General features: G+C 37.5%; 1 protein-coding gene across 1 annotated transcript in view; it reads right to left on the bottom strand.

Moving 5' to 3' along the window:
- Positions 1-18696, bottom strand: part of CDH9 (cadherin 9) — a 176017-nt gene that overhangs the window by 5034 nt on the left and 152287 nt on the right. Inside the window, exons 9-11 of the mRNA XM_060774692.2 lie at positions 14145-14266; positions 850-967; positions 496-747 (exon numbers count right to left, since the gene is read on the bottom strand). Coding sequence (XP_060630675.2) covers positions 496-747; positions 850-967; positions 14145-14266 — 492 coding nt within the window. The remainder of the gene's footprint in view (positions 1-495; positions 748-849; positions 968-14144; positions 14267-18696) is intronic.

Genomic DNA, 18696 nt, shown 5'->3' with positions numbered 1-18696 from the left:
GCGTGGAAATGAGAAAAAGGGGAAGGGAAAGAAGAAGTGAAAGAAAAAAGGGGGAAAGGAAGATGAGAAAGAAAAAGAGGAAGGGAAAGAAGAAGTGAAAGAAAAGGGGGAAAGGAAGGTGAGAAAGAAAGGAGAGAAAGAAGGAGGGAAGGTTGGCCACAGCAACACGTGGCGTGTACAGCTAGTGGTCATATATAACAATGAACCCAAAAACTTTCTAAATGTGGCAATCTTGCTGCTTCTTTTGTCTGCCAAAAAGAGAGAACTTTTGTCTATTCTAACAGCTTTGTCCACTGAACTAATGGTTTTTAGCTGCCTTAAATTACATATTAGAAGAAAGCTGGAATATAAATCAGTAAATATTGGTGGGTCACAAGTTGCACAGACCTGGATAATGGGATGCTGAGAAGATAGATCCCAATGTGAAGTGTTCACCTTCAGGATATTTCAGTTGTTTTTAGTGATATAGCAAAACATAGGAAAAGTGTCACCTACCTAGCAAAATAATGATGCAGAGAAGGATAGCAATGAGTGCTCCTGTGCTTAGGCCTGCAGGAAGAAGCAAAGCTTCAGCATTACAGGACTGCATGTTCCCTCGGCTATCACAAGCGCACACTCTGATAGTTAGTGTCCCAGTGCTACTTTGGATGGGGTAGTCATTATCAAATATTATCACTGGCAGGAGATAGGTGCTCATTTTGCTGCGGCTATATCCATTCCTTCTTGTTATGATGCCAGCTGTGTTATCTGAACAAGAAAAAAAGAAGCAGGAGATATCAAAAATCCCATTAATAAGTTTGAGGGGAAGAGATGAAAACAGAATAGATAAAAGCAATAAGAAAAGCCTACCTTTGTTGTCCACAACAGAGAAGTTTGGATGGACTGTGTATTCTGGCACCAGCTCAAAAAAGAATTTGTGCCCCCGAGGTGGCTCATCTTTGTCCACTGCGCTAATGGTTTGTATAAGCTGCCAGGAAATAATGGTACATGTTTGTCAGAAAAATGAAATCACCATTTGATCTTCTGATCTAATAGTATCTGCTTTGTGGAATTACCAGGTAAAAAGATCTTTTTTTACTATTGTTGGATGGAGTTAATATAAGGGAAAATAATTAATGCACCCACGAGCAGCTATAAGGGAATATTCTTGAGAATTGATCCTTGGTTCTCTATCATTATAGGTTCCAAAAGTGTTCAAGAAAACTGAGAATTTAATCTACATTTCACAGTACATATTGAGAAGTAGCCCTGAAATTAAGCTTGCCTATCATGAATAAATGTCCTTAGCAATACACAAGAAATATTGATGTGCCCTGTGCCCTTCTTTGCAATTAGTTAGTCCTCCTATTTTCCATACCAAAGAGTTTGAGTTCTCCAGATGTTATTATGCCAGCTCCCAGGTTCGGTCATAATTGGCCTTAGTGATGGAAATTTCTGGAAGCTGAGGTATAGAACTGGAGTATCAGAGGTTGAGAACTCCCGGTATAGTGGTTCCTTATCTTTCTAGGAAACTGAATTTGGAGGCATTTTATACTGCAACTTCAAATAGGAGTCATTTGGAAATCCCATACTTATGAGGGATGGGGAAAAGGAATACAATAGAAAGATTCATGGGACAGCACAGTAGATGGGAAATATGGTTTTGAAAAACTGGCACACTTATTTTCCTCTCTTTCATGCTCAAAGCAAGGAAGAGAAAGAATGCAATAATTGGTATATTTTTGCTTCATACTGGCAAGACTTTTAGGGAAGAAGTTGAATTCAAATAGGAATTTAAAATAAACTTAACATCTCCCCCTATTCTAATGCAATTGAATTAGATTTTTAAAGTTCATTAGCTTTTGAATAATTATATTAACACTTCTTACAAACTTTTCCTTCTCTGGATCTATGATGCAGTCTGAGTTCCATGTGAAGCAATGAAAAGGCCTTACAAACCTGACTAGTATGCTGTGTGAACTGTCGGTATCCTAGAAAGCTGTTCAGAATGCTTTACAGCATGTGAAATTTTCACAGGAAAAAAAAATCAATCCAAAAAGAGTTATTCAAAGGCCAAAACCTTGAAAAAAACCAATTCCTCTGAGGAAGGAGAAGATACCAGTCTTCTGAATCTGCAGAGTTAAGAAGGGGGATTGTTTCCTATGAACCTTTTCATCTATTTGTCATTTCAGAATGCCAAAATGATTTTGGCTCACAAATGTTAAAGTATAATTCTGTAGGATAGGCTACATATATTTCATGGATACTATGAACTGATAAGAAATAAATGAATGGTCTGTAGATCAAATCAAGCTTGAACTTTTATTAGAAGTGAATATGACTAAACTAATGTGTAACTTATTGGAAAAGATGTTAAAATAAGCGATGAGGAGAAAGATGGTAAAGTGGAAGGCAGTAGGAAAAGACTATGGATGGATTGATTCCATAAAGGAAGTCACAGCTCTAAAGGCCATCCAGATATGGCAGAAGGAAGCATGTTAAAATAACCCACTTCCTCCTTGTTTCTGTTCTCACTCCCAACCCAACCCTTAAAGAACTAAAAAACTAAATAAGTGGATGTTCCACTGTGACTTCAACTAGATAGTTCCCCAAATAATTCTGGCTCCAAATTTAATCCATAATCAGATTTTACACATTACCATTCTCCCCTTTAGAGACATAATGCTCTCCTTATATTACACCCCCCCCCCGGTCCAAATCCTGTTTATTTTCCTTTAGCACTTTATCCATCAATCCTATCCTTTGGCAAGTAATTTGCACCAGTTGCCCGCCTGAATAAATATAGTGCACTATTTAGACCATTGAAGGTTGCTGGATTTTCGCTACATATTTGTATTCTGTGGTTGTTTTATATGTTGAAATGTTTTATGAATTTTGTTGTTGTATTTTAACCATGTTGAATGTCAGGCCTGGCCCCATGTGAGGTTCCCTGAGTCCCTTCGGGGAGATGGAGGCGGGGTACAAAAATAAAAGTTATTATTATTATTATTATTATTATTATTATTATTATTATTATTACCACCCCTGGATTTCCCTTGAGGGGTGGCTAGATGCTATCTCAAAGGTTGTAGCCCCTATGGACATGCTGCTTCCCATTGGCACATCATGACAGACGAGATAAGGAAAAAAATCCCAATTTCTAATTTATCGGAAATAAGCAGATCTTTGTGGTCACTGTCTTAGCCTCTAATTTGTTCCTTGGCTTGTTGCAGCCTTAATCCACATCCTGACTTGGTTTAAATGGCTGTGCAGAACTGCCCTAAGTCTACATTCCTAAGCATGTTTACTTAGGGATTAGCCATCTTAAATTCTGTGGATCTTACTTCTTTTGAGATACATGTGGGTAACCAAAGTAGGTCCAGGAGAAAAATTCTCTACCTGGACAAAATACTCCAGGGGTTCAAAAAAATGTCGTTTGTACATTAGCACCAAACCAGGAAAATCTGAAAATTCATTCCTGGATCTGGGGGAAAATTATTTATTATTTATTTATTTACTTTACTTTACTTGTATACCGCCGTTTCTCAGCCTAACCAGCGACTCAACGCGGTTTACAACAGCATAAAATCAGTCAACAATATACAATTCAAAACAAAAGAGCACAGTATACAATATTACACAACAGCAACAACCCAATGCGTCTCATAACTAGAGTCGTGATCCAAAATTCGTCGTCCATATTTCAGTCCCTGTGATCGTCACATTCATTGCACTGATTAACCAAAGGCCTGTTAATATAGATATTAAACAGTGCTTGAGTCCCTGCAATCATTAATACTCCTAGAAACTTCAAAGGAAGGTTATTCACCAATTTATGGTTGAAAAAAATCCAGTATGATGGGATCTATAGTCATGAAAGCAGAGTACAACTTCCTGCCCCAAAACCATTCCCAATTATTTTCTTAGCTTTCCTGTGGCTGCTTTCTGAAAAAATTTGTACCATGTAATTAACACAAGTCATTGACATTTGGAATGGGTGGATGTTTTCTTCAATTTTCGCTTCAACTTGTTACCTTCTTGTGGTTTGCCATGGCTTCCTCTGCCCCCCCCCCATTCCTCCAGTCCCTCTCTTTCTCCCCCCGCCACTGCTAAAGAAAATAAATTATAGCTGTACTCATCTTTTGATCAATAACACTTGAAACCCACACCTTTGTTCCTCATCCACTTAACTTTCTTTACATTGCACATCCGTGTCTGCCCCTTTCCACTTGAAATTCAACTTTCTGCTGCAGCAAAAACATTAAAACTCAAATACATATGGCATCTGTGTATGTTCCTTTAGTCTTTTTTAAATTTTGCATTTTATAAGTGTACAAAACAGTGTCTTGATCCTTGCTTCAACAGCAGCACTCAAGGCCCTGAATGATTTTCAATGTCCTGTTTCACAGGACATTGACCTTCTGAAATCTCCAGCCACTTCAAATGGCTCACATTACAATTACAGCTGCTACAAATGTACTATCCACAGTGTCAAGTAGATTTTGAATCTCTGTTTAAGTCACAAGGATGAAGCAGAATGCACAGCTTGAGCTGAAAATACCCTGTGTGGCACTAACAAAAATGATAGTGGAAGAACTGTGTGTGTTTTAAGAAACAAACTAGAGATTTTGTCTTTTGCTGAAAAGATGCTAATATGAATTACAGAAATTATCCATTGGGAAGTGTCAGGAAAATCCTAAAAGGCAAGCACACACTGAAATATGTAGAAAACTAAGTGTTCAAATTGTTTGTGTTTTTGATTGTCTATCTAATCACCCCATTTGTAGTATGCAAATCAAATTAGAAGCTAGGTTGTGAACATGCTATATTTTTAATGCTTATAGTCACTAAAAGGGCCACAGTGGCATAGCGAGTTAAACTGCTGAGCTGCTGAACTTGCTGATCGAAAGGTTGGTGGTTCGAATCCTGGGAGAGAGTTAGCTCCCGTTGTTAGGCTCAGTTTCTGCCAACTTAGCAGTTCAAAAACATGCAAATGTGAGTAGATAATAGGTACCACTTCTGTGGGAAAGTAACAGTGCTCCATGCTGGCCACATGACCTTGGAGGTGTCTATGGACAACACCAGCTCTTTGGTTTAGAAATGGAGATGAGCACCATCCCCCAGAGTCAGACATGAGTAGACTTAATGTCAAGGGGAAACCTTTACCTTTACTATGTCACTAGACTCTATTTTCTCCTTTAGCTCCACCCTTTCCAAAAGTATTTGCTTCCATAGAGAAGAGCAAAGAAAAGAAAAGAAAAGCATCAACACTTTCATGTGGTTTGTTTTATAGTCACAAAGGAGAAAATCATACCTCAAGAGCTTATTTCCAGCTGGAAAAGATATTTTTACTTATTTTGACTGATTTTATATGAGGTGTTTTTGTGGAGATGGGTTGTCATATGTTTTCCCACTTCTATTACATATATAAAAATATGGAAAATATATGCTACTCATAGTTTCAACAGGGAAGAATGCGATATAAATGCAAATCATCATAACAGTAATAACAACTTTTACACAGCAGGGATGCAAATCTTTTTCTATTTTGTCCTCACATGTGTGGGGTGTTGTGTGTGTGTGTGTGGGGAGGGGGGATTTGTGTATTCCATGGAGGTAAGATTATGATAATTTTGCACATTTCTATTGTTCTTATAACTTACTTTGCCTAAAAAATGAAGGTATTTCCCTCAGAAGTATCAGGATTAGAGTATTGGGGTAGTTCTTACACTATAGATCAATGTATAGGTGGCTCTTCGGCTTAGAAACGGAGATGAGCACCACACCCCAGAGTCAGACATGACTGGACTTAATGTCAGGGGACTACCTTTACCTTTACCTATAGGTATAGATAGAGATTTCCAAAAGGAGGGTAAATAAATAAACTTTATTTATATCCCTTCCTTTCTTCGCAAGGGGACTCATGGTGAACACTTTTTACACCTATTTGATGAAAGGTAGATCTTTGGAATTCTCTCTACATGTCACCTTACCATTGGAGTGAAAAGTGGCCTTGATGTTGGCCTAAAAAATTTCACCCTTCATAAAATCATCTTAATGATTTCTCTCCGTTTGGCTTTCCAGAAAATTCCTGGCCAGTGAGAAACCCAGATTGGTTCAGGTATTCTGCTTAGAGGAAGCTGGAGAGGAGATCTGGTAGAGACTTGCTGTCCATTTGCTCCTATACTAGGTTACTCCCACTCTTTGCTCATCTCTTACAAGGTAACTCCCACAATTTGCTCAACTCTAGGAATAATTACTAGACCTGTGCTTGAAATCCGTTCCTACCATTTCTTTCATGTCTTCCATTTCTTCGGAAGCACAAAAGCCCCTTTTGCACACGGAAATTTGCTTGACATGAAAGTCTGCTTTCACGTCAAGCTGAAATTGCCTCCTTGCCTGCATGTAGGCAAGCCCAGAGCTCTGGTGCAGGCACACTCTCTATCAGAGAGTGTGGTGAGGTATATGTGGCAGCTGGCGGGGTGTGCAGGGAGGTCTGGAATGTGTCTGCAGCTGAACGCCTCTTACTCTAGAGGAGAAATAGCAGATGTCAGGTAAGAAGAACACTAGGAAGGGGAGCCAGTGGGTGGGAAGTCCCCTGCCTATAATGGACTGAATTTCATGGCTCTCAAAAATGGATCGTCTCCCCCCGCCCCCAACAAAAGATGAGACATGAAATGGGGCAAGTTTTACCCTGAAGGCACAAGCCTAATAATTACCATAAATATGTGATATTTTAAATAAAGTTGTTTCAATCCAATGTTCATGAGTGGTTTCATGAATTGGTCTATATTTATCTATCTATGTTCACTGTTTAATATATTTCTCCTCAAAAACAAAGAAGACTGAATTCAAAAGATCTGTGAGAAATCTCCAAGTCTTGGTAGCTATGGGCCCTTCCACAAAGCCCTATATCCCAGAATAACAAGGCAGAAAATCCCACAATATCTGCTTTGAACTGGTTATCTGAGTCCACACTCAGATAATGTGGGATTTTCTGCCTTGATATTCTGGGATATAGGGCTGTGTGGAAGGACCTTAAGAAAAGGGCAATAGAATGCATCTAGTATTGTTGAACTCCTAAGTCTGGCATTGTATTTCTCGGGTAAGGAAATTAAAATTTCGATGGAACTAGGGATTCTGAGAAGGCAATTATATTGGGATTGGGGTTTCAAAGTCTCAAAAAAATTGAAATTGCACATACAAATAAAATGAAATAATCTATGTGTACAAAAGATTGTATAATAGTAACATGGGAGAAAGAAAATATAGGGATCCATTCAAAATCCTAGATGATTGTTGAGGCTCCTGGAGTTCTTCACAAAGATTTTTCTTCAGCTCATCATAAGAAAAACCTGGTGAAATCTCAGAAATCAGAAAGTTGTTTTAAAAAGACTTCCATTAGAAATCCCTGATATTGGTTCCCACCTCCCACTTTAGCTTTAAACTTAATAGCAGCATGAAAAAGAAATGCAGTTATGGATATTTATCTCCAATAATAAACCATTGTCAAGTGTGACAACATGACGGAATGTGGAATGGGGAAAAACTGTCAGAAATTATTATATAAAGCTACCAGGAAGTGTCCCTTCTGTTCACATTATGGTAATGTTTTCTTGCAGCTATGGGAGGAAAATCTCTGAGTCATCTTCCCACATATCAGGAAACTGTGGATCATGAAAAATATCTATCACACTATGCAAAACACGCTTCAAATATATTTCAGCATTGTTCTATGCTTCATAAACCTAGCATGGTGTTGGACCCTAATGTAAATTGGTGATTTGAATGTTCTTAATTCTTTTAATCCTCCTCCCATAAACATTGTAGGCTAAGCAGTATACAAGAATCAAAAAGGGTCAAGACTTTCCAAACCCTGCAACTTTTCTTGATAAATGGTATCAGAAAAGTCCTTTCCTATAAGGATGAAGTCAATGAGATAAAACTTTGCAGAGGTCTGCAAAACAATGAAAGGCTGTAATAAGCACACTAATTAAAAAGCATGTAATTAGATCCCTTCAGTTATAGCCTTGAAGAAAGTAAGAAGAAAATTTCTAACTAGGAAACAAGTTCTATCAATTTATTTTCAGGCTCAGGGGCCAAGATTAAAGTAGTACCAGGCAAAATAATCCTTTCCTATGGTAATGGAGTGGGTGCAGTCTCTTGCTCCCTACTAGCAATCTATTATAATATCCAATCTATGTACAATACATCCCTGATAATATTATTGAATACACATTTTCAAATAGAATAGTTTCCCTATATGAACCCTCTCTCATAAATATGATTATTCCTAAATAACACAAAAAGCAAATTAGTTTATAGCAAAGTGTTATGCCCTGTGGTTATCCTCCAATTCATTAGGTCTAAACACCGAGAGGTGATATAGCAATTGGAAATCAAGCGCAGAGATACGATTCATTTGAATATAGACTGACACCAGAAATTTAAGAGCCTTCCAAAGGATGTCAGATATGAATTCAAAGTGATCAACATGTTCCTTTGGGGAAGTGCAAACACAACTAGGCCAGGTTGAACACTATTCATTCTCTCAAAGAGGTAAACAAAAAAAAACCCTAACTAAAACACCAAAGTCTTAACTAGCCAGGCCTCAGTTGTTGAACCTCATTCATGGAATAGTTTCAGCAAGGAATAGATTAAATTATAAAAATAAAAATGAAAGATAGAGATCCAAGACATAAGTGTATTGATGACAACATACTTCATAGTTTCAGATTATTCCATCCTCTGTAGGTGGAAAACAAATCTAAACTCTGAAAACTCAACCTGAAGAGCCAGGTATGCTACCTTCTAGAATTAGTTATCTAAGCCAGAATGATACTACTGCAAAACTGTATTTCCAACACAGATAGTTTCTCAAACAGGACACCATGATCAATAGTTTCAAAAGCTAATGAAAGATAATGAAGAAAAATATGGTCACATTCCAACACTTTCCTTCAAATTAAGCAATTATGCAGAGTGACTAAGACAATTTCTGTGCCAAAACTGAAATTGAATTCAGATTGAAATACATCCAGAAAATTAGTTTTATCAAAGAATGTCTGATGCTGTTAGCAATCAATACATTCAAGCTTATTATTATAGAAACAAGCTGTAAGATACTACAGTTCCACACACTTCCCTTTCTTACTTCTTACTTTTGATCAGGGAAAGATTGGAGGATGTAACTTTTGTTTAAAAAAAGAAAAATACTGCTTGATTTTGTCAGAAAATGCTAGATTATGTTTAATTTTAACTCTGATTTGTTTGAGAGAGATCAGCTTCAATGCGTGAGTTATGAAGATCCGTTATCTTAACAAATCATGGTTAAGATTAGCCATAGTTTAGACAAACTCCCAACCAAAACAAAATCAGGTGTAGTCCAAAATGGAAATGAAACTTTTAGTCCCTTTCTCATAACTGGTTTTCTTTTTAAAAAAAAAACAGAGGGAAAAGCTTGCTGTAGTTCATTCCTGAACATATTTTATTGTAATGCCGATTGGGTCAAAGTAATGTTTTATATATGCATTCCCTGCAGCTCATTCTTGCAATGTTGAACATGGTTTCTTTCAATGCCTATTGGGTCAAAGTAATACTTTATTCCCTTAAATATCAATTCAATGAAGGACTATTATTTCATATTAAGGCAGTATTCATGAATTGTAATTACCAGAAGACTGAGATTAAAAACATATATAGTATTTTATTTTATTTTACAATTCCAAGAATTTCACTAAAATTGACATTCTGCTTACAGAAAATCACAATGAGTACTTCTCAATTTTGGTTGAATGATAAAGGCATTCTGAATACAATGTGCAGTATCCACCATCTACTTCCTCCAAGGCATATCCTTTGTAGCTTTTAAAGAGACTTTTCAGAAAGTAAGTGAGATTAGTTGTACTGCCAAACCCCTTGAACTCTGAGTACAAACATATAATTTGTAGTGGCCTATAAAAAACAAGCTCTGGAAAGCACTTGGGACTTGATAGCAGGTGAACTGCAGTCAGTTCAACCAGTCTGATCTTGTTTGTGTATTATATGGAAAGGAAGCGCAGTAATAATGTATCTACTGGAGACAGTGCCAGCAGGAGAACTTTCAGTGTTTTCCCCTCTTTTCCTCAGAATTATGGAAGGACATTCTGACTTTACAAAGTACACATTTTATTTATATGAAATCAATTAAGTAATCAGTGGAAAGTCAGATAATTAATCAACTAGAAAAAAATTAAATCAGCTGACAACCCTACCCTTTAAGAAATAATCAAAATAATTTTATCCAAAGTAATTCCTCCTAACCACCCTGAGCCAGATATTGATAATCTGTCTCTCATACAACGTATCAGCAGGTGGATGTTGGGAAAAAAGATATTTTTCCATTTGGATTTTCCCCCTTTAGCTATATGTGTTGGAATTCTAATAGTGAACTATATCAATATGACGATAAAAGTAGTGATGGGTAAAAATGTCACATGTGCAGTGATGGAAATAAGACATTCATAGAATCATAGAATCATAGAGTTGGAAGAGACCTCATGGGCCATCCAGTCCAACCCCCTGCCAAGAAGCAGGAATATTGCATTCAAATCACCCCTGACAGATGGCCATCCAGCCTCTGTTTAAAAGCTTCCAAAGAAGGAGCCTCCACCACACTCCGGGGCAGAGAGTTCCACTGCTGAACAGCTCTCACAGTCAGGAAGTTCTTCCTCATGTTCAGATGGAATCTCCTCTCTTGTAGTTTGAAGCCATTGTTCCGCGTCCTAGTCTCCAGGGAAGCAGAAAACAAGCTTGCTCCCTCCTCCCTGTGGCTTCCTCTCACATATTTATACATGGCTATCATATCCCCTCTCAGCCTTCTCTTCTTCAGGCTAAACATGCCCAGCTCCTTAAGCCGCTCCTCATAGGGCTTGTTCTCCAGACCTTTTATCATTTTAGTCGCTCTCCTGTGGACACATTCCAGCTTGTCAATATCTCTCTTGAATTGTGGTGCCCAGAATTGGACACAATATTCCAGATGTGGTCTAACCAAAACAGAATAGAGGGGTACCATTACTTCCCTAGATCTAGACACTATGCTCCTATTGATGCAGGCCAAAATCCCATTGGCTTTTTTGCCACCACATCACATTGTTGGCTCATGTTTAACTTGTTGTCCACAAGGACTCCAAGATCTTTTTCACATGTACTGCTCTCGAGCCAGGCATCCCCCATTCTGTATCTTTGCATTTTGTTTTTCCTGCCAAAGTGGAGTATCTTGCATTTGTCACTGTTGAACTTCATTTTGTTAGTTTTGGCCCATCTCTCTAATCTGTCAAGATCGTTTTGAATCCTGCTCCTGTCCTCTGGAGTATTGGCTATTAGGCCTGGGTAACAACGGAAAAATTTGTTTCTAAAATCGATTTGTATATGGGGGGTTTTTTTGTTTCGATATTTAAAATAATTACAACATTTTCCTTTAAAAAAGTTCAGTATTTACGAAATTTCGTTAATATTAACGAATCAATTCGTTAAAATGGCGGACACGGTTGCGCAACGTGAAAATAATAGTTTTAAATAATAGTTTTAACCTCGGAGAAGGAAAGAGGGGGGAAAGAGAGAGAGAGGAGGGGTGAAACAAACCATTTTCTGCCTTCGTGAATGTAAGGGACAGTGAAAGCAGTACTGAAAGATGGCCATCCATTCTTAATAATAATAATAATAATAATAATAATAATAATAATAATAAATATAATTAATATAATAGTTTTAACCTGGAGAAGGAAAGAGGTTAGGCAGGCAACAGGCAGGTCTCTGAGTGCTGCACTGCTGTGTCTCTTTGCCCAATGCACGCAGGCCAGAGTGAGGAACGAGGTGAGGTGACGACAGGAGGAGAGGAGAATTTGATCCACTTAAGCAGAGGCCAGGGACCCGGAAGTGGGGTAAATGCCGACCGCTTGCAACCAGGGAGAGGGGAGGGAAACAACTATAAAACTTGCACCAGACACATACGGAAATAATAACGAAACAATAACAAAACAATTACGAAATAGCTTTAAAAATTCGTTTCGTTTTTTAGTTGCTCCTGGATGGTTTGTTATCGCTTCGTTTACCCAAAAATAACGAATTATTAACGAATTACGAAATTAACGAACGAAACCGCCCAGCCCTATTGGCTATCCCTCTCAATTTGGTGTCGTCTGCAAACTTGATGATCCTGCCTTCTAACCCTTCATCTAAGTCATTAATAAAGGGTTAGAAAGACATTGGAGAAAGACAGCTAAAAGCAGACTTCACCTTCTTCTTTTTCCACTTCTTCATAGCATTGTAAACCCACAAACTCCTGGCATAGATATGGAAATTTCCATGTCCATGCATCTCATAAACATGGGAAAGAAAGTTTAATGCCAAGAGCCAGCCAGTCACATCAAGTTCAATAAAGATCCAGAAAACTGTGGGGTAGAGTTTAAACACTGCATCCATTGCATGTTTATGTAGGGCCATGATCCATTGAATTAATGTTGTTGACATTTGTGTCTATAGTATGTGTTGTTAGAATGAGTACTTAATGGTGTCTTCTTTTATTTTACCTCTTTGCAGAAGCAACCAGATAGATAGATAGATGGTTGCTTCTGTAAAGAGGTAAAAGCAAAGAAGACACAATCTAATTCTAACTCTCTCTCTCTGTGTGTGTGTGTGTATAATAATTTTTTCCACAATTACTAAGGATGTGTGAAATTCTAGCAGTTGATTTGGAATTTGGCCAAATTCTGCAAAAACACCCTCACTCCCCATGGAAGTCAGGGAAAAGTTCATTAGGTTTGTTTATAAACTGCTTTGAGTACCCCTAGGGGTGAGAAAAGCGGTATAGAAATACAGTAAATAAATAAATTAATAAATTATATTCTGCCTGGTTTTTTTTACATAGCTGAAGCAGCATTATCTGTGGGGATGATGAGGCTGAGTTCAGCTATATTTGCTGCAGCACATGGTGTGCCTCAGCCAATCACAGGCTGGTATTCCTCTCCATGGCCCTGGAATTCAAGTCCCAGGATCACCTACTTTTTGTCCTGCAAGTTGTCTCCTCCTCTCAGTAGGAGAGAGAGAGAGAGAGAGAGAGAGAGAGAGAGAGAGAGAAATAAACATGTTTAAAAATTAGTGGATGACCAGGTCTTTGAGAAATTTTGCAGGAATTATGCCCAACTCATATTCTGTCACTGTGGGTAATTTTTTTTTAAAAAAACTCTTTTTTTAAATGTTATTTGTAAGATAATAATAATAAAAAATCAGTAGTTGAGCAAAACATCTTGAAACTTGGCAAACTTATGTTCATGTATGTGTCCTACAAGTGTGCCAAGTTTCATCCTGAAAGCCATACGAATAACAGAGAAATAAGCCTTTAAAATTTCTCAATTGGCACCAATGGAACGAATTTTCCTGAAACAAAAATGGAACACAGGGTTCCGAACCCGAACAGCCCCCCCCCCCCCCAAATCTCCCAGATTATTCCCAATAGCAGAACTGTGGTGGGGTTACCCAAAATTCAAAATGAAAACAATGTTTCACATACCCCTAACAGTTTCCAACCAGATAGTTGTTCTGGTGAAAAGCCTCTACCTCCTCGTCTGTACACAAATTATTTCAAATAGCAAAAAATAAAAGAGAGATAAAAACAAAGTACACAGTCATAATACATGAACTTAGTTAAAATAAATGGGAAGTATAAAAGAAATTCACAAATGTGCTTTTCCTCAATGAGAAATAAAAATAACATATCAAAACATGCTATTCTCGTCTGCCACAAAATTGTTTTTCCCCTCAGGAAGAATGAAAAGGACTTTTTAAAAAATGTTTTTAAAACAAATATCATTTATATGCAAATGTTGCATTTTATGTTTTAGAAAGCAACAGGTAAATAGATAAAATATGTGTACAAAGTCTTTTAAGCTCATCCATTGTTTTGATACAGTTGATTAATAATTTTGGTAAAATATCTAAGTATTCAAACAATTGGTCTAATTCAGAAATACTGACAGTGGGTGACAAGACGGTTTCTAGCCTATTTAAAGCCTGGTGGTCTAGTGACCTCTACTAATCAGAAAAGAATAAAGAAACTACAAAATAAAGAAGAACAATAAACATTATGTCAGATATCTATTCATACTATATGAGGAATATATAGTTACCTGTCCTGCTTTGGCATTTTCACAAACAAAAGTTTCATAGTACTTGGCAAATTCTGGTGCATGATCATTTATATCTAAAATCCGGATGAAGATAGGTGCCTGAGTACTTTGTTTTGGATTGCCTGAAATAAAAACAAATAATGAATATGCAGCAACTCCCCAAAAGTATATGACGACTTCCAGACAGCGTAAAAAACCTGCACCAAAGTCGGTTTAAATAACCCACTTTGGTGCAGGTTCCTATCCCCACTCCCCTACCCAAACACCAAGCTTCCCTGGGGGAGGGGCTATATGTCATCCCAGGACAAATGAGGATGGCATGAAGTCACCCCTAAGCCCCAAATTCAGTCCCAAGAACTTACTTTAAAGGCTGCCATAAAGTTGGGAAGGCTCTAAATCTAATGGAGTATCTAATTAATTCAGAACAAACCAAGGAAACCTTTGTTCTGAATTAATTCATTTTTATCAAATATGTTGTTTGGATGTCTCTGGTAAAAACCAAAAGGCTAAAAAGCATGTGGAGAAGAAGCATTTGCTGGAATATTATATGAGCTGCTATGTTACCTGTATGTAAACATAGCTATATAACAGAGGCACTTAGTGAATGCTGAAGATGGGTCACAGGATATCAGCAGGAGTGCCTAATGCACTTCAGGATTGATACACATCCATGCACAAGGCCTGTGTGAAGTGTTTTAATGCACAATGTGATTCATAGTACATTGTGCACTCATGTATATTACACACCAATGGACATTGTATGCTGATGTACCTTATAAGATGTGTTACATATTAATGTAACAACTGTCCACTACTGGATGCGGGCATTGTTCCGTTGCAAAATGCTTGCCTGCGTAAGTCCATTTATGAAGACATGACATACCAAGAAGAATCTTGCATTTTTTTCCATGCAGAACAAGGTTTAGAAACCCAGCAAATCACATTCAGGGAATACCCTGTGATGGATTCACTTCAAGTCATTATAAGTTGGGTCTGTCTTGAAGACACAAAACCACAATAAATCCTCAAACTCTTCACCAAACAGACTTTATTTGATCACCCTAGAGGAAGTACTGGATCACCTTGCTGTATTAAACAAAAGCATCAGATAGAGAAATGTTACCTTCTAAGATTAATTATAAATAGTGATTTGATATTTTCCCATAGTAATGCAATAGACAGGCAGACAGAGGTGTGTGTGTACAGGTTGGGCTTCACTTTGGTTGTTGCAGTGTGTGTGTGTGTGTGTGTGTGTGTGTGTTTAAAGACACTAGGATACAGGATACCATCTAAATACAGGCTGTTCCCAATATAGGTTCTGTAAAAAAAAAAGGTACATTTTTAAGTGTAACTCCAGGAGTGTGTGTGTGCGCGTGCATGTATGCTTTCACATTTTGGATAGCATAAGGAAGGATTAACACACCCATTTAACATTTGTTTTGCTGTCTGTGCTCCTGTTCAGAATATTTCACCTCACTTCCTGTCCCTTTTGAAAAATGTGGATTGTAGTGGAAACAAGAATTGGTGATGAAGCTTCAGTAGAGACATCTTTTTCCCATGATCACTCTTTCAGGAGTGAATTTCCCTTTCTAGGGGTAGATTTCTCTTAACTATGAAACATTTGTAAGTCAGATGTTTGTAACTCAGGGTTCACTTTCTATCTAGAACTATATTTTGCACTCTAAAGTTCTCTGCCAGAAAGTGTGAGTAATTTATGGGAGATATTTTTTATTTGTTTGTTTTATGTTTGTAAGGCAGTTGCTCAAATGTGCTATTCAGCCAAAATATGAGGTGATGTACTACTTTTTCTTTAGAAACAGTCCATGATGGATTGATAAGAAAAGTACTTACTCTGTCTGCAAGTACACCAGCCAATTTTTGAAAGGAGAAATAGGTTGCTCTGTATGAGATTTAAAGTCAATGTAAGTACAATTTGCTATTGGTGCAGACACAATGAAATGACTGGCTGAAAACTTCCTAAGTATATATATGAAGAATAGATAGTGTGGTGGTATTATTGTATGTCTGTCAGTAACAGACTATGGCTATGTGGATGATTTAGTGCATTCCATACTGTGCTGTTTGTTGTATCTCTGCCTTAAGAGTGTCTATTGTCTCATCTTGTTATGAAAATGAATACGGTTGGTTTTCCAACTTAGCCTCAACAAACAAAATTGAGAATTTCCATCTGTCACTGGTCAGGTAGATAACTTCCTCAGTTGGCTTGCAAGATTATGCTTTTTCTGATTAACGCCATTGTACAACCACAATTTCAGTACCACTGAACAACACCAGCAATAGAAACCTGAGGTTGCACATGTTTTTTTCTACTTTTACCTGTTTACCTTTGAGTAAGATCATTCCAGAATTAAGGTTTCATAGATGCCATTTGCTTATTGGGAGAACAGATGTTTTTATTTTACAGATTTAGTCACTACAGGCAATCCCAGGGCCCTCCCACACGGTCATATAACCCAGAATATCAAGACAGAAAATCCGACAATATCTGCTTTGAATTGGGTTATCTGAGTCCACACTACCATATATTCCAGTTCAAAGCAGATAATGTGAGATTTTATTCAGCTATATGGAAGGGGCCCCAGAGTAACAAACAGAAAGTAATTGGGTATCTGCCCCTAGGAAGAGAAATTCACTCCTCTAAGAGTTATCATGGGGGAAAGGGTGTTCCCACTGAAGCTTTATCACCAATTCTTGATTCCACTACTACCCAAAACTTCAAAATCCAATTCTTACGGGGACAGAAAGTAAGGCAAAATCTTCTGAACAGGGACACAGGCAGCAAGACAAACATTATATAGAGGTGTTAACTGTTCCCTATGCTATCCCAAACTAATAACAAATGCCTGTAGCTACACTTCAAAATGTACCTATCCTGACTTACATACAAATTGAACTTAAGAACACACCTACAGTACCTATCTTGTGTGTTGCCCATAGCATTGAATGTCTTAGTGAATATCTGTTGTCTTATTTTGTGATGTAATGCCATAACAACTTGAGATATTGTGATGGAATAGCTGGTTAATACAAAACTAACAAAGCACATAATATGTGATAAGCAGCATACCAAGTCCACTATTTGGGACAGCAGCAAATAAAATCAGAATGAGAACCTAATATGACAGTATACTACAAGGGAGGCCTAGTGACTTTAAATACTTTGACAGGGTAATCCTTCAACCTTTTTAATGCAATTTTAGGTTTATACCTTTATAAATTGTTTTCTGTAATTTCGTCTTAACAACAAAGTAAAAAAAAATCTACATCTCTTTTGGAAAGCCAGAATTTTTTTCTACTCCAAGCAATCATTCCAAATTTGTATTTTTCTGCTAGCACAGTTTGTTCAGAGATGATAAACAAAATAATGTATTTTCCCACTTACATACAATTTTGTGAGCATATATTTGGTTTTTAATCCTTTTCTCAGATTTTTCAATGCTCTCTCTTTTATGATCACCTATCATTATCAATACAACCATGTTTCTCTTACTCTATTGTAGGCCCCATCAGAAGTACTTTATATACTCTGTTTTGTACTGTTTCTCCTTTATCCACAAGCAGCAGGGTACATTTGGGAGACAGCTGAATGGGATGCCCCTCCAGTGCACACATAGACCAACAGTAACACACCTACTGCTATAACCGTTACAAACAAGATAGGTATTGTAGGTGTGTTCTTAAGTTCAATTTGTGCACACATAGACCAACAGTAACATACCTACTGCTATAAGCATAGCTGTAAATGTATTGTTATTTATTCCTGACCCTGCAAGTAGTATGGTGCCTCAGGGACATAAAAGGGTGGTCGTGCCCACTGGCAAAGTACAAAGGAAAATTAATTCATATAATAACTGAGAATGTGAGAAATATTGCATTACACACACACCACCCCATTTCTGCCATTCACAAAACAACCCAAGACTTGACATAATGACATAACTGGAGCACAAATGCAGTACAGTGTGAAAGACAACTTATAATAGACTATACGTGGCCTAATCTCATCAATGTTACTGTTGGTCTATGTGTGCATATATTACAATGCATGTGTATAAACTACATCCCACCTCTGGGTATAAAGGATGGCTTAAAGATGTTGGTAGAGGTGAAAAGATTTAGCAATGTGTGTGAGTGATGGGAATTTGAGGAGTAAATCACACCTTTGTTGGAGAACTAAAGTAATCTTAATTTTGAAACCTCATTTTGTGATAAGAAAAAAATAATTGGGCCATTCCCTAAGCTGACCCTATATCCTAAAGTGGCCAAGAGGGAAGGCAGGAATGGAAGAGGAATGAGAAGAAGATGGGTAAAGACTCTGAGAGAGATCAGTCTATGTCACACAGAGGAGCAGGGCAGTTTCCATACGAGGGAAGACTTTGAGGTTACCCTAACTAACTAAACCCTGTCTGCTATTTTTCCCATTGCCACTATGAGAGGAGTGGCATACTTGCATTCTTCTTGTGCAGAACATTATTGCATCCCAAAAAAGTAAGGGGGTAATAATGATAATAATAATAAACTGTTATTAAAG

This window comes from Anolis sagrei, chromosome 4 (assembly GCF_037176765.1).
Source record: "Anolis sagrei isolate rAnoSag1 chromosome 4, rAnoSag1.mat, whole genome shotgun sequence".
In the NCBI taxonomy this organism is placed as follows: Eukaryota; Metazoa; Chordata; class Lepidosauria; order Squamata; family Dactyloidae; genus Anolis; species Anolis sagrei.
This window is presented reverse-complemented; position numbering and strand designations above follow the sequence as displayed.